Raw genomic sequence first — 13988 nt, forward strand, 5'->3', positions numbered from 1 at the left:
ACAGTAGAAGACAAGGCAACACACACACACACACACACACACACACATCTCTGGGAGGGAGCAAGGTATGGGTCTCGGTCTGGGTCCAGCCATCTGGGGCGAGGGGGCCCAGTTGCTGGCGGCTCACATACGTACGTAAATTATTTTGAAAATGCCATTTCGCAAAAGGGCAGCTGGACACAAATGATATGTAAAATTTGAATCACCATAATTTGAAACTTATTTATCGAAGATAAAAATATTACCGGGCTGAGCAACAATAGAAATATTTCAAGGGACACGCAGATATAAATGTTCTAACTTTGACCTCCTTAAAAACAATTCAAAAGCCCACACATTCGGTTCAACAGGATAGCGAACAATTTCTAAAAATTAGCGCCATCTTTAGAAAGTATCCAAACATTTTTACATGGCAAAATAAAAAAATAAATATTTATATACAGACGCTTTTTCCAATATTAACGAGGCTATAAATCACTCTTAACGACCATATACCTAGTTTATCAGAAGCACAACACAATTTTACAATCATAAACGATTCTTTGATACCACAAACACTTCATTACAGGCTCTATTAAAAAATCATCTATAGCGAGTTGGAAAATTTTGAAAGGAAAATGGGCTCTTATCTAAACCATAAATAACCTCAAGCGCAACGTATTTCACCACACAAACCTATGAAAACACGCAAAACACACCTGGATGTGTTCAGAAACCAGTAAAGTGAACTCATAAGCCAAAATAAATGAACTAAGAACAATAATAAAAAATAATGTTTGAACTAGACAAGCTGGGGCAGGCTGACCAATCACGGCGGCCGAGGTTGATGACGTCACAACATGGCCGTCCGTGCCTCCAGTCCTCCACCAATCAGCTGCTTTCCTTCACTAGGCCTTCATAACACGAAAATCAGGCAATGGCACATATATTTCAACATCGGACATGAAAGACTGGGCCTGCAGCTCTACTCTGTGACATGTCTGGCGTATGATGAGAGAGAGAGGAGTCAGATAATGGCTGAGATAAGCACAGACTGAGTCGTTTGTTTGTTTACTCATTATTTAGGGGTTTTACATTTCCTACTGGTGTTAATTCTCTATTAGTGTACCGGGATTAGGAGGGCTGAGTTGAGGAAGGTTAGAACGTATTAGCGCGATGAAGTATCGAGTCACTCACAAACAATACTATGGGAAGGGAAACCTCGTAATATATTCGCCTCACTTAATTGTTTGTTATAGCCAATTCGTTGATGTTTCGTCCTTGGGGTTACGAATGTTGGGTTATGTCATGGCAACACCGTGAAATAATGAGTTACAGCAATACATTACTTACGTCTCCTGGTGAACTGTCCCTGGTGGTTGGCACTCCATCCACTAATATACACAAAAATGTTAACCTTTGCTTACTGAGAGGTTTCAAACACGCCATTCTTTCCGTTATCATTACTATTATCACTGTTTTGGGCTTCATCACTCCCACTGCCTCTCGCTACACGTCCTATCTCCGCCACGACTCACGATAATCTAACAACAACGGGTCACGGGTCACGACGCGGTTATTACTTACTACGGGATACGCTTCTACCCAGACTCAACAGGAATAGAACAGTCAGTATGATAATGATATACTATAATCTGCGAACTATTACGAAGCAACACTATCATGGTAAATACGAGTATGACTTTAAAAATGTTAGAAATTCGTCAGTATATGAAATAGAGGATAAAAAGCTTTTTCGAGAGAGAGAGAGAGAGAGAGAGAGAGAGAGAGAGAGAGAGAGAGAGAGAGAGAGAGAGAGAGAGAGAGAGAGAGAGAGAGAGAGAGAAGTATGATGATTAAAGAAGCAGTACAAGTTAATGAATCAGTAAGGAATGATAAAGCTTTATAAACAAAGAAAATAGATAAATAATAAAATAAATTATGAAAGGAGGTGGAAAAAATGCAAAATAGGAGTTGGAGAAGGACAAGAAGAAGAAGAAGAAGAAGAAGAAGAAGAAGAAGAAGAAGAAGAAGAAGAAGAAGAAGAAGAAGAAGAAGAAAAAGAAAACAAGAAGACAAAGAAAACAAGAAGAAGAAGAAGAAGAAGAAGAAGAAGAAGAAGAAGAAGAAGAAGAAAACAAGAAGAAGAACAAGAACAAGAACAAGAAGAACAAGAAGAAGGACTAAAACTTTCTAACCAATACTTATTCTTATCAACTCAGCTTTTACTATCCCTTGCCCCAACACAATTTTCCTCCCAGCATTCCTTCACCTTCCTCGTCACTCTCTCCCTCTTGTGTGGTATCTTCAGCTCCAATACCCCTTACCTCCCTCATTCCTAGCATACCCTTTCCTTCCTCTCCCTCCTCTCCTCTTCTCTTCACTGCAGTCTCATATTACCTGCCATCTTTCCTCCCTCTCCTTCACTTCTACACCTTGATATCAGTCTCTTTCTCTCCTCTTCCCTCTTTTTTCATTGCCTTCTTGTCATTTCATCCTGTCATGTTTGCTCTCCTATCCTTTTCCTTCTTCATCACTATTCTCTCCCCTGCTTTTTATCTTTAGCATTTCTTCTTTTGTCTCTTTATCTTTCTTTCTCTGTTTATCACACAGTCTTTATCTTAACCTTTTCTCTCTCTTCATCCTAATTATCACTCTCTCTCTTCTCATCACTCATTATTTCTTTCTTTCTTTACTTCTCATCACTACTCTTCCCTTATATATTTTCCTTCCTCTCTACTTATCACTATTCTCTTCTTCCTTTAGCCTGATTGTGCTAACTGCATGCCTCCCATCCTCCCATGGCCTTGCTGTACAAAACTTTGTTCTTCCTCTCACCACTACTCTGTCCAGCTCTCTAATACATGAGTTGACCAGTATCTTCAAACATTCATCCCTTTCAGTAGTAACTCTGAAACTCTCTGTCTGCTTCTATATTTCCACATTCCTATAGTAACTCTGAAACTCTCTGTCTGCTTCTATATTTCCACTTTCCTGTGACCTGAACTCATTCAAGAGAGAGGTTGCAAGACACTAATCCTCTGTTTTAGATTAGCCCTTCTGACTGTATGGGGACCAGCACATTAGTGGACCTTTTTATATACCTATTATTGTTGCCCGTAGCCAATGCCCCTCCGACATAAGAAAAATAATTCATCTTCCCTTACTTATTTCTTTTCATAATTGAGTGAGTGTTTGTTTAATATTTCTTGCTTTAGTTATGATATCTTAACTGCTTCACTGCTTTAGTTCTTCACTAGTATCATTGTAAAACTCACTGATTGCATAAAAAAACAACAATAAGACTATTGTATCAAATTAATAAATAAAGTAGACCAAAAAATAAAACAAATCAATGAAAAAAAACTAGAAAAACATAAATAACAAATAAAAACATAAGTGATTACATAAAAAAAATAATAGAATGAAAAAAAAAAAAAAAAAAAAAAAAAAAATACAAATAAATAAATAAATCAAAACTATTTAACTGCACACATTCAATCCACCATCCACCAAGTGATCCACCAGCTCACCTTCCACAACTCCCCAAGGGTACTTCCTGCCCCGGACCTTCTTCCCGTCCACCTCCACCGTGGTGTTGGAGCCGACCACAGCGAAGGGAACCCGCTGCTTCATCTTGGTGCTGGTGGCATCTCCCTCCTCGTCAGGGAACTCATAAATCTTGATCTTGTGCTGCGCTATTTCATTCAGGACCTAGTAAGGGGGAAAAACAGGGGCAAATTAGTTAGTGTGAGGGAAACAAGGTGAATCAGTTAGTGTGTGTGTGTGTGTGTGTGTGTGTGTGGTGTGGGGGGAACAGCGGTGAATTAATTAGTGTGCAGGAAACAGGGAAAACCATTAAGTGTGTTTTTTCGTGAGGGAAACAGGAAATAAAGTTAGTGTGAAGGATACCTGGTGAATCATTTAGTGTGTGTTGTTGTTGTGGGGGAAACAGGGAAACAGAGTAAGTGTGAGGGAAAGAGGGTGAATCAAATAGTGTGTGTGTTGTCATGGGGGAACAGGGATAGTATAGAGGTAGTGTGAGGGGGAACAAGATTAATTAGTTAGTGTGTGTGTGTGTGTGTGTGTGTGTGTGTGTGTGTGTGTGTGTGTGTGTGTGTGTGTGTGTGTGTGTGTGTGTGTGTGTGTGTGTTTCACTGTTTGATCTGCTGCAGTCTCTGACGAGACAGCCAGACGTTACCCTACGGAACGAGCTCAGAGCTCATTATTTCCGATCTTCGGATAGGCCTGAGACCAGGCACACACCACACACAGGGACAACAACGTCACAGCTCCTCAATTTACATCCCGTACCTACTCACTGCTAGGTGAACAGGGGCTTCACGTGAAAGGAGACACACCCAAATATCTCCACCCGGCCGGGGAATCGAACCCCGGTTCTCTGGCTTGTGAAGCCAGCGCTCTAACCACTGAGCTACTGGACTGTGTGTGTGTGTGTGTGTGTGTGTGTGTGTCATGAGGGAAGAAGGAATATAGAGTTAATGAGAGGGAAAGGGGAATCAGTGTGTGTTGTCATGGTGGGAGAAACAGGGAAAAAGAGTTAGTGTGAGGGAAACAGGAATATAAAGTTAGTGTGAAGGAAGCAGGGAGAATCAATTAGTGTGTGTGTGTGTTGTCATGGAGGGAAACAGGCACGGTATAAAGTTAGTGTGAGGGAAATAGTGTGAATCATTTAGTGTGCTGTTGTATTATCTATTTTTCTCTTTTTTATATATAATGAAGAAAATAGTGATTTAGTTAGTGTGAGATAAACAGGGTGAACCAGTCAGTGTGTGTGTTGCTGTATTAATCTTTTTTTTCTTCTTTTTCCATCTATAATAAAGGAAACAGGAATTTTGGTCATGTTTGTTATTGTACTTATTTTCTTATTTGTAATGAAGAAAGTGCAGGAAATTTATTGGCGTGTTGTTGTATTTATCCATTTTTTATCTGTAATTAAGAACGCACATAGATTTTGTCACTGTTCATTTGGTAATTAGTTATTTTCTTTTACCTACAATGAAAAACAAGTATAGTATAGTTAGTATGTGTTGCAGTACTTTCTTTTTCAGCCTACAATGGAGAAAAGATCGCAGCATTTGGTGATTAAGTCTTGCAGTACTTCTTAATTCTTTATCGTGGAATATGGGGGTTGTGATAAGATTTACAGACTTCAGTTTAGTTTATGTATTAGTATGTCTCTCTCTCTCTCTCTCTCTCTCTCTCTCTCTCTCTCTCTCTCTCTTTGGTTAAATTGTTTATAGTTTTTTGTGAGATGATGTGTGGAGTCAGGCTCACTCTCTTTATTTTTCTAGTCTTTATATAGCTTTTAGGATCTCTCTCTCTCTCTCTCTCTCTCTCTCTCTCTCTCTCTCTCTCTCTCTCTCTCTCTCATACATTAATTCACCTGTATTTAATTTTTCTCACCTCATTCCCTTTCATTTTTTCACCTGTTTCTAGTCTTTTGGCCTGCCTCTCTCTCTCTCTCTCTTTCCTTTATTTCCTCGCCTCATCCCTACACTCACCTGTTTCTTGAGGTGCTGGCACTCGTCGGGGGTGAGCGTGTCGGCCTTGGCTATGACGGGAATGATGTTCACCTTGTCGTGCAGCCGTCGCATGTACTCCACGTCTAGCGGCTTCAGGCCATGACCAGATGGAGCGATGAAATACAGGCAACAGTGGACCTATGGGAGCAGGAAAAAAAAGGTCAGTTTGTGTGAGTTTATTATTTTAGACAGAAAAAATAAAGGTTAATGTTGTTTTGATATTGTTTTCTTATTTTGTGTTTAGTTCCATTTTTCTTTGTTTATTTATTATTTTCAAAGAGGAAAATAAGGAGGTTATTTATTTATTTTTTTAGTGTTGTTTTGGTTTTGTTTTTTATTTTGTGTTGAGTTGCATTTCTTTTTAATGTTAGAGGAAAAAGCTCTGGCCAAGGCAACATGAAAAGAAGAAAATAAATCAATACATAAATAAAAAAAAATAAATAAATAAAATAAAAAATAAAAAGCCCACTTAGTTGCCGGTTCCCTTGCAGGTTTGAGAGAGTTAGCTATCAAAAGAATAAATATCTTGAAACCTCCTCTTTTTTTTCTATTTCTTTGTCCGGGCATGCATTTTTTGTTTCCATAGTTTCTTAGGTTTGCTTTCTTTGTTTGGTAATACATTGTTTGTTTCTATAATTTTTCTTTATTTACTTGGCTATGCAGTACATCTTTTCTCTCTATATTACTTTTCTTTGGGTATACAGCTTTCAATTTTAACCTAATACTAAAATATCTTGCAGTGGTCTGATTATATAGCAATTGTTCATACTTTGCAGAGAGAGAGAGAGAGAGAGAGAGAGAGAGAGAGAGAGAGAGAGAGAGAGAGAGAGAGAGAGAGACCCAGTTCATTCCTCCCTTGCTGTAGAATCAACAAATGGAAGGGGAAAGGTGGAAACGGACAAACAGACAGACTGACACCCACCTCCCTCTGCACAGTGACAAGATAAACAAGACAGAACACATGCGCACACACACACACACACACATATTGCCAACCCGGAAAAGAACACTAGCAATTCAGACAAAGACGTTATTTTTGGCACCAACGTTAAGTATTTGTATTGCCGGGACACTCATATTTTATTCCCCTGCATTGCTGTTGGTTTAGTTTACATATCTCCGCATCACAATCTCCGTGTCTCGGCCAGTGAGTGAGTCTGTTTTCAAGTGAGTGTGATGAATATGTTCCCAAAATTCTTGTGTTTACCCTCATTTTCTTGTCTCACTGTATCACCTTTCCATTTCATCCTTGAGGGGAGTTTTGAGTTGTGGTAGATGTTGATGGAGTGTCTCTCTTACTCTATGTCTCTCTCTGCATCTCTATTCATGTATGCATATTCTTTTTGTGTGTTTTCTCTTTTCCATTTTCTTATTTTCTATTCATGTATTTTTCAGTTTTTCCATCATCTTTCTATTTTCTCTACATTTTTCTCATCTCCTCTCTTTCTGCATCTCTGTTCATGCAAGCATATCTTCATTCTTTTCTTTGGGTTTCCTTTTTCTCGTTCATTCTTCATGTGTTTCTCTCTTTCTCTCTCTCTCTCTCTGTGTGTGTCCATGCATACATATCTTTTATTTTCTTCTTTTCTTTATTTATTATTCATATATTTTTTTTCTTTACATCTATTAGACTATATTGAAATCCTACCTTAGTGTGTTCTGTTTATCTCTCTCTCTCTCTCTCTCATACCAATACTCACCCTGGTGTCGCTGATCTGCGTCCGATTCACCCGAGACTCGCAGTTCAGGTACTCCTCATACTTGGATTCCACATAGTTGGTGACTGGCTGCCAGCTGGAGACAAAGTGTAGTGTTAGTCATATGTAAACAAACCTTTCCTTTCCTCACTCTCTATTTCTTGCTTTCTACAGTCTTCCTATTCAATCCTACTTCTTTATTTCTTTATATCTCTTTCCTTTCTGATCTTCTACATCTTTTTCTTCTTTTTACTCTTTCACCTCTTTTCCTTCTCTTCTTAGTCTTCTACTCTACAATTTCTCCTCCTGTCTTCATCTTCTACTCCTCCTCCTTCTCTTCCTTTTCTACTACCCACCAATTCCTCCTCCTTCCTCCTATTTTCTTTCTCTTCTTATTCCTCTACTTTCTTTCTCTCTTCACATCCTTTCCTCCATTTCTTCCTCTTCCTATCCCCATCTCCACTTCTTCCTCTCTTCCACTTCTACTTCACTGCCCCTCCTCTTCTTCATCCTCCTATTCCCTCCTACTCCTCCATTTTTTCCTCTTTCTCTCCTACTCCTCCATTTCCTTCTCTGTTCCTTTCCTATTCCTTCACTTCATTCACTTCCCTTCTTATTCTACTTCTTCACTTCATCTTTCTCTCTTCCCTCCCTACTTCTCTATTTCTCCTCTTTGCAGTTCTACTCCTCCATGTCTTCCCCTTCCTTCCTTCCTTCCTTCCTTCCTTCCTTCCTCCTCCTCCTCCTCCTCCAATCCTTCAAGTCTTGCCTAGAGAAGGAGGAGGAGGAGGAGGAGGAGAAGGAAGGGGGGAGGATCAGGATATCAAAGGCAGCTGCTTGTCTGTGGTGAAGAATGGCCAAGGATGTTGACTTGTGGGTTTTTTATGACCAAGTTACATAAGGTTTCAAGTCTCGTGTTCCACCCAGACCCAGACACTCACCAGTCACTGTTGTCCACGGCATCACCAAAGCCCGGCGTGTCCACAACTGTCAGCATCAGGTTGACCCCGTTCTCCTTCAGCAGCACCTTGGTCGTTTCCACCTGCGGGACAAGACAAAGGGAGGTGTGTTAGTGCTCAGATGAAGGGACTATATATACAGTATTAGTGACAAAATTAAACCCTTGAATACCATGATCCATTTCCATATTCATTCTGCTTACTATTTGGTGATTTTATACAGCTTCAGAAAACCCAGGTCAGGGATTAAAATAGTGAAGACTGGCCATTAATCTTCTGACCTCCATAGACCCTTCCTAATGTCAATAAAATGGTCTAATATTACACATATCTCAAGGTAAAAATGTGTCTCAATACTGAGTAGGTTAATGTTGAGATGAAAGGAGGTGTATTAGTGACAAAAGCAAAGGTGATATATCAATTTGAGGTGAAGGGAGGTATATTAGTCACAAAATTAAAGGGGTTAGGTTAATGCTGAGATGAAAGGAGTATTAGTGACAAAATTAAACAAGTTGTGTTAATGTTGAGATGAAGGGAGGTGTATTAGTGACAAAAGCTAAGGAGTTGTGTTAATAATAAAAATTCAAGATGAAGGGAGAAGTATTAATGTTGAAATGAAGGGACATGTACCAACAGCAAAAGTAAAGGAGGTGTGTTAATTAGAGATAAAGGTTAAAGTGGTAATATTGAGAATGAAAGAAATGTTGTTAATGAGATAAAAGAAACCATGACAATAGATGACAGGCAGTGTGTTAATAATGATACAAAGGAGTGTGTTAATACTGAAATGAATGGAGGTGGACATGTATCAGTAACAAAATAAAAGGAGTTGTGTTAATGAAGGATAAAGAAAGGTGTGTTAATATTGAGAGTGAAAGGAGAGATGTTGATAATGAGATAAAAGGAGACATGACAATAGCAACATAATGAAGGAAGGCATGTTTATGATGAGACAGGGAAAAAAAAAATAATAAATAAAAATAAATAAATAAATAATAATAGCATAATGAAAGTAGAAAAATAATGAGACAGGAAGACATACTGATAACAAAATGAAGTAGAAAATAATAAGACAGAGAGACATACTAATAAAATGAAAGTAGAAAAATGAGACAGTGAGACATACTAACAAAATGAAAGTTGAAAATAATGAGAAAGAGGAAAACATACTGACAACAAAATGAAGTAGAAAAAAAAAAAATGATACAAAGGATGACATAAGAAAAATAACAAACCAACAGGAGGCAAGCTAATGGTGTGACAAAGGAACATAACTAATCCTAACTTTAACCAATACAAGAACTGCACAATGAGATATAAAACAATGACAATAACCTGCAGATTTCTACCTAATGTTTGAAATGTGTAGATCAAATAAATACAATCCCTTCCTTACTATAACATAAAAAAGAGGTAAGAGGAACACTTCAGATACAAAGAAACAATATGCTTTCAAGAGTGAAGTGACAAATAGAACAAAGACACTGAATCTCACGTCACTTGTAAATAAACACAACTCCTTCCTTATTGAACCTAAAAAAACAAGAGATAAATAAGAGGAACACTTCAGATCAATAAATAAATGAAAAAAAAAAATAAATAAATAAACTAAATAAAATAAAAGTAAATAAATAAAATCAATAAATTAATTAATATAAATAAATACTTTCAGAGTGAAGTGACGAACAGAACAGACACTGAACCTCATGTCACTTGTAACACTCACATTCTTCAGTTCGATTGGATGCATGTCAGGGATCAATGCAAACATGAATATTTGTCTGTCAACATATGCTACGCTAACACAAGCAAAGAACACACACAAGGGAAAGTGAGCCAGTGAGACAGTCAGTGAGTGAGGGAGTGAGCAGATAAGTTAGTTAGTTAGTGAGTGAGTGAGTGAGTGAGTGAGCAAATGAGGAAGTGAGCAGGTTGGTTAGTTAGTTAGTTAGTGAGTTAGTAATGAGAGAGAGAGAGAGAGAGAGAGAGAGAGAGAGAGAGAGAGAGAGAGAGAGAGAGTGAGTGAGTGAGTGAGTGAGTGAGTGAGTGAGTGAGTGAGTGAGTGAGTGAGTGAGTGAGTGAGTGAGTGAGTGAGTGAGTGAGTGAGGTTTTTTCCCTCTTGTCTTGTCTTCCCACACACCAAGGTTTCATCCAGTTTGATGATAACACTGGTTCTTCTCTCTCTCTCTCTCTCTCTCTCTCTCTCTCTCTCTCTCTCTCTCTCTCTTTCAGGTTTTAATATGTGGAAACTTTCAATAATTATTCATAAACTTGTAACGATAACTGTTCCCTCCAGATTGTAATATGAAGGGAAAGAGATTTACTGATTATTTTCTCTCTCTCTCTCTCTCTCTCTCTCCTCTCATTACATATCCCTTTACATTTTCAATTTTTTCCTGCACATCTCTCTCTCTCTCTCTCTCTCTCTCTCTCTCTCTCTCTCTCTCTCTCTCTCTCAAATCTCATGTATCTCTTCCCAGACTGGACTCAAGGCATTTCACTGGCCAGGAAACAACTGCTTTCCTTTGATACATGAAATAAATGCATGGAAATAATGAGTGAATGTGGGTTAAATACATATTATCTCTCTCTCTCTCTCTCTCTCTCTCTCTCTCTCTCTCTCTCTCTCTTACTTTATTTCTCTCTCTTATATTTTTGCCTACTTCTCTTTATTCTTTCTTAATTTTTCCTTACCTTCTTTATATTCATTTACTCTTCTCTCATTATCTGTTTATTCCTATTTTCCACTTTATTAATCTTTTACCTGATTTTTCCTTCTTATTTTTGCTTTATTTTATTTTCCTTAATTTTATCCTTTCTTGATTTTTTTTTATATTCATTTACTCTTTTATTACTCTTGTTCATTCCTACTTATTCTTTACCTTATCTTTTATTCATTTATTTTACTCTCAATTATTTTTGCTTCATTTTATCCTACTTATTATCCTTTCCAAATTATATATTCATTTACTCCTCTTTCATTATCCCTGTTCACTTCCACTTATCCTCATTTCCTACTTCTCATTCCTTCTTTGTTCTTCCTTGTTTATCTCTACTTAACCTGCTTTCTTACCTTTCCCTCCTCCTCTTTGTCCTTGCCTTGTTTCTGCTGCTCTTCACATCCACTTAGCCCAGTTTCCTACTTCTCCTCATCCCTTCCTGGCTTTTCCATTGCCTCTGCTCATGTCTATAAGCTTTCCTCACCTTCCTTATAAAGCTCCACCACAGAAGGAAGCACTACAACCTTCCCTGAGTCAGTACATCTATTGCTTATCTGGTAACACTGTGCTTTCATGCTAAGCTCCTCCGTTTCACTCCTGTTATGATACTTCTTTTCTCATAGCTCAGATTTATACAGGATTATGGCCAGTATTCTCAAACACTTCAGTACCATACTGTCACTATTTTCAAAGGGTTCTAGTTGAAGTGACATGGGTCTTTAAATCCTTCAATACTGGGACATGTTTTTATCTTGAGATTGGTGTACGATTAAACAGTTTTATTGACATTAGGAAGGGTCTGCGGAGGTCAGAAGATTGATAGCCAGAGTCTTCATTATTTTAATCCCCACATGAGTTTCTGAAGCTGTGTAAAATTGCTAAATAGTAACCAGAATGAATATGGAAATGAGTCCTGGTACTGAAGGGGTTAAGGATGTTTCTGTAATTCAAGAGACATGTTAATAAGTTTCTTCCATCATCAACAAGAAATAACTCCTTAAAACTTGGCTGGTCATCTATATAGTCTCTGAAAATGGGCATGGTGAGAGAGGGAAGTGTTTCTGAATATGACTGTTGCTGTTATTATTGCATTAGTTCCCTCCTCTTTTTCCTCTTTTCTTTTCTATTTTTTTCTCTTCTTTGCCAGCTTGTGTGTGTTCATTTTTGATAAGTTTAATTTGGATTTATCTGAGACTTGCTTATGATTGCTGTTGTTATTGTTGCATTAGTTTCCTCCTCTTCTTTTCCTTTTTCTTTTCTCTTCTTCCTCTTCTCTGCCTAGCTTGTGTGTGTTGAGGTGATGTGAATGTTGGAGTTTGATAACGTTTTAAATTGGAGAGAGAGAGAGAGAGAGAGAGAGAGAGAGAGAGAGAGAGAGAGAGAGAGAGAGAGAGAGAGAGAGAGAGAGAGAGAGAGAGAGAGAGAGAGAGAGAGAGAGAGAGAGAGAGAGAGAGAGAGATTGACTTAATATTAGATAGGACATGACAAGCTTCACTAAATCCTGCAGAAGTGAGAGAGGGAAGGTACACAGGGAAGAGTATTTACCTGCACAGTTTTCTTCACTCGGTGGGAAGGCCCCGGGTGATCGTTGGAGTAAATGTCAGCCAGGAACATGGAGTTGATTAGCGTGCTCTTGCCCAGCCCACTCTCACCTGCGAAGAGATAAGGAACATTGGTTAAAATTTGCTGTATTCTCTCTCTCTCTCTGTAAAAAAAAAATTGCTGTATTCTTTTCTTTCCTTCCTTTTTTTCTCTCTATTCAAAATTTGTTATATTCTTTCTCTCTTTTTCTCTCTCTGTTAAAAATTTGCTGTATTTTTTTCTTTCTTTCATTCATTCCTCCCTTTCTCTCTCTCTCTCTCTATCAAAATTTTGCTTTAATCTTTTCCTTCATTACTTTTTTCTTCTCTCTCTGTAAAAAAAAAAATTCCTACATTATTTTTTCTTTTTTTTCCTCTCATTTCTTTTCTTCTTTTTTATGCAAGCAGAAAATCCGTCAAGGAAACAAAAATTATTAAAACTAGAACGACAAAAGCAGTAGAGGTAAAAAATTTGGCACCGTTTCCTATTTGCATTGGTTAAATTTCTGTCTATGTGTTCTATTCCAAGTTAAATGATGAAGTAGATAAATAAGCAATAAATAAGTAAAATATGAAGAGTAATGAGATAAATGAACCAAATAAATAAGAGAAAGAAAGAAAGAAAGAAAGAAAGAAAGAACAGCCAGATCCCAAAGGCAGCCCAACCCTCACACATCAGTACAAAGTGAGGCAGGAGCAACAGGATGGACACTTGGAGCCCCCCTGTCTGAGAAGCCCTGCAACGCCCCACCAAGGAAGCCACCCCAGGCCTCCAAAGGGTCTGTGTCTTCATTTACACCTGCACCTTCTAAATACAGACCCTGAGCTTCCCTGATACCTCTCCACTACATCTTTGAGGGTTCTAAGTCTTTGTTTGTATCTGATCCTTTTAAATGTAGATTCTGTGATGGTTTTATGTGTTTTTGGGGTCATGGATATTCATTTAAGCCTGTTCATTCTATATTCAGATTCTATGATTCACTGTTATGTCTACAATACATATGACACCTTGTATTTATGTGTGGTAGATTGTTTTTCCTTCTCTCTCTCTCTCTTAGTTGTAAAATGATTGGTGTGGTGCAAGAGGTAACAGTTTTGTAGGAAAATTCGTCTTTTTTCTTGATTCAGTGTGAGTTTCCTTGTCACTGCTCCCATTAATCTATCAGCACACATCTCTGTACACAGTAACCTTACACACTAATTCTTTATAATATCCAACAGACACAAGTATTTTAGGAAGGCTAAGGATTTTATTGGGAAGTTTTTGTCTTCTCTTCATTCAGTGTCAATTTCCATGCTACCTCTCTTAATAATTGACCAGCACACATCTTTGCACATACCAGCCTGACACACTAATTCTTTACATATTCAACAGACACAAGTATTTTTAAGAAAGCGAAGAGTTTTGGAAAATTTTTGTCTTCCCTTCATTCCGTGTCAGTTTCCTTGCCATTGCTCCCCATTAATCTTTCAATACAAATCTCTGCATATACTAACCTTATACACT

General features: G+C 38.0%; 1 protein-coding gene across 11 annotated transcripts in view; it reads right to left on the reverse strand.

Moving 5' to 3' along the window:
- LOC123511793 (septin-7-like) overlaps window positions 1–13988 on the reverse strand; it is a 94593-nt gene that overhangs the window by 12112 nt on the left and 68493 nt on the right. For all 11 annotated transcript variants that reach the window (XR_006676959.1, XR_006676960.1, XM_045267801.1 and 8 more), the window contains 5 exons: window positions 12447–12553; window positions 8164–8264; window positions 7226–7319; window positions 5505–5663; window positions 3513–3693 (listed from right to left, as the gene is read on the reverse strand). Coding sequence is in view for 9 of the 11 variants with exons in the window: in XM_045267801.1 (XP_045123736.1) it covers window positions 3513–3693; window positions 5505–5663; window positions 7226–7319; window positions 8164–8264; window positions 12447–12553 (642 nt within the window). In the remaining 2 variants the exon portion in view is untranslated. The remainder of the gene's footprint in view (window positions 1–3512; window positions 3694–5504; window positions 5664–7225; window positions 7320–8163; window positions 8265–12446; window positions 12554–13988) is intronic.

The sequence above is a fragment of the Portunus trituberculatus genome, chromosome 32 (genome assembly GCF_017591435.1).
Source record: "Portunus trituberculatus isolate SZX2019 chromosome 32, ASM1759143v1, whole genome shotgun sequence".
Taxonomy (NCBI): Eukaryota; Metazoa; Arthropoda; class Malacostraca; order Decapoda; family Portunidae; genus Portunus; species Portunus trituberculatus.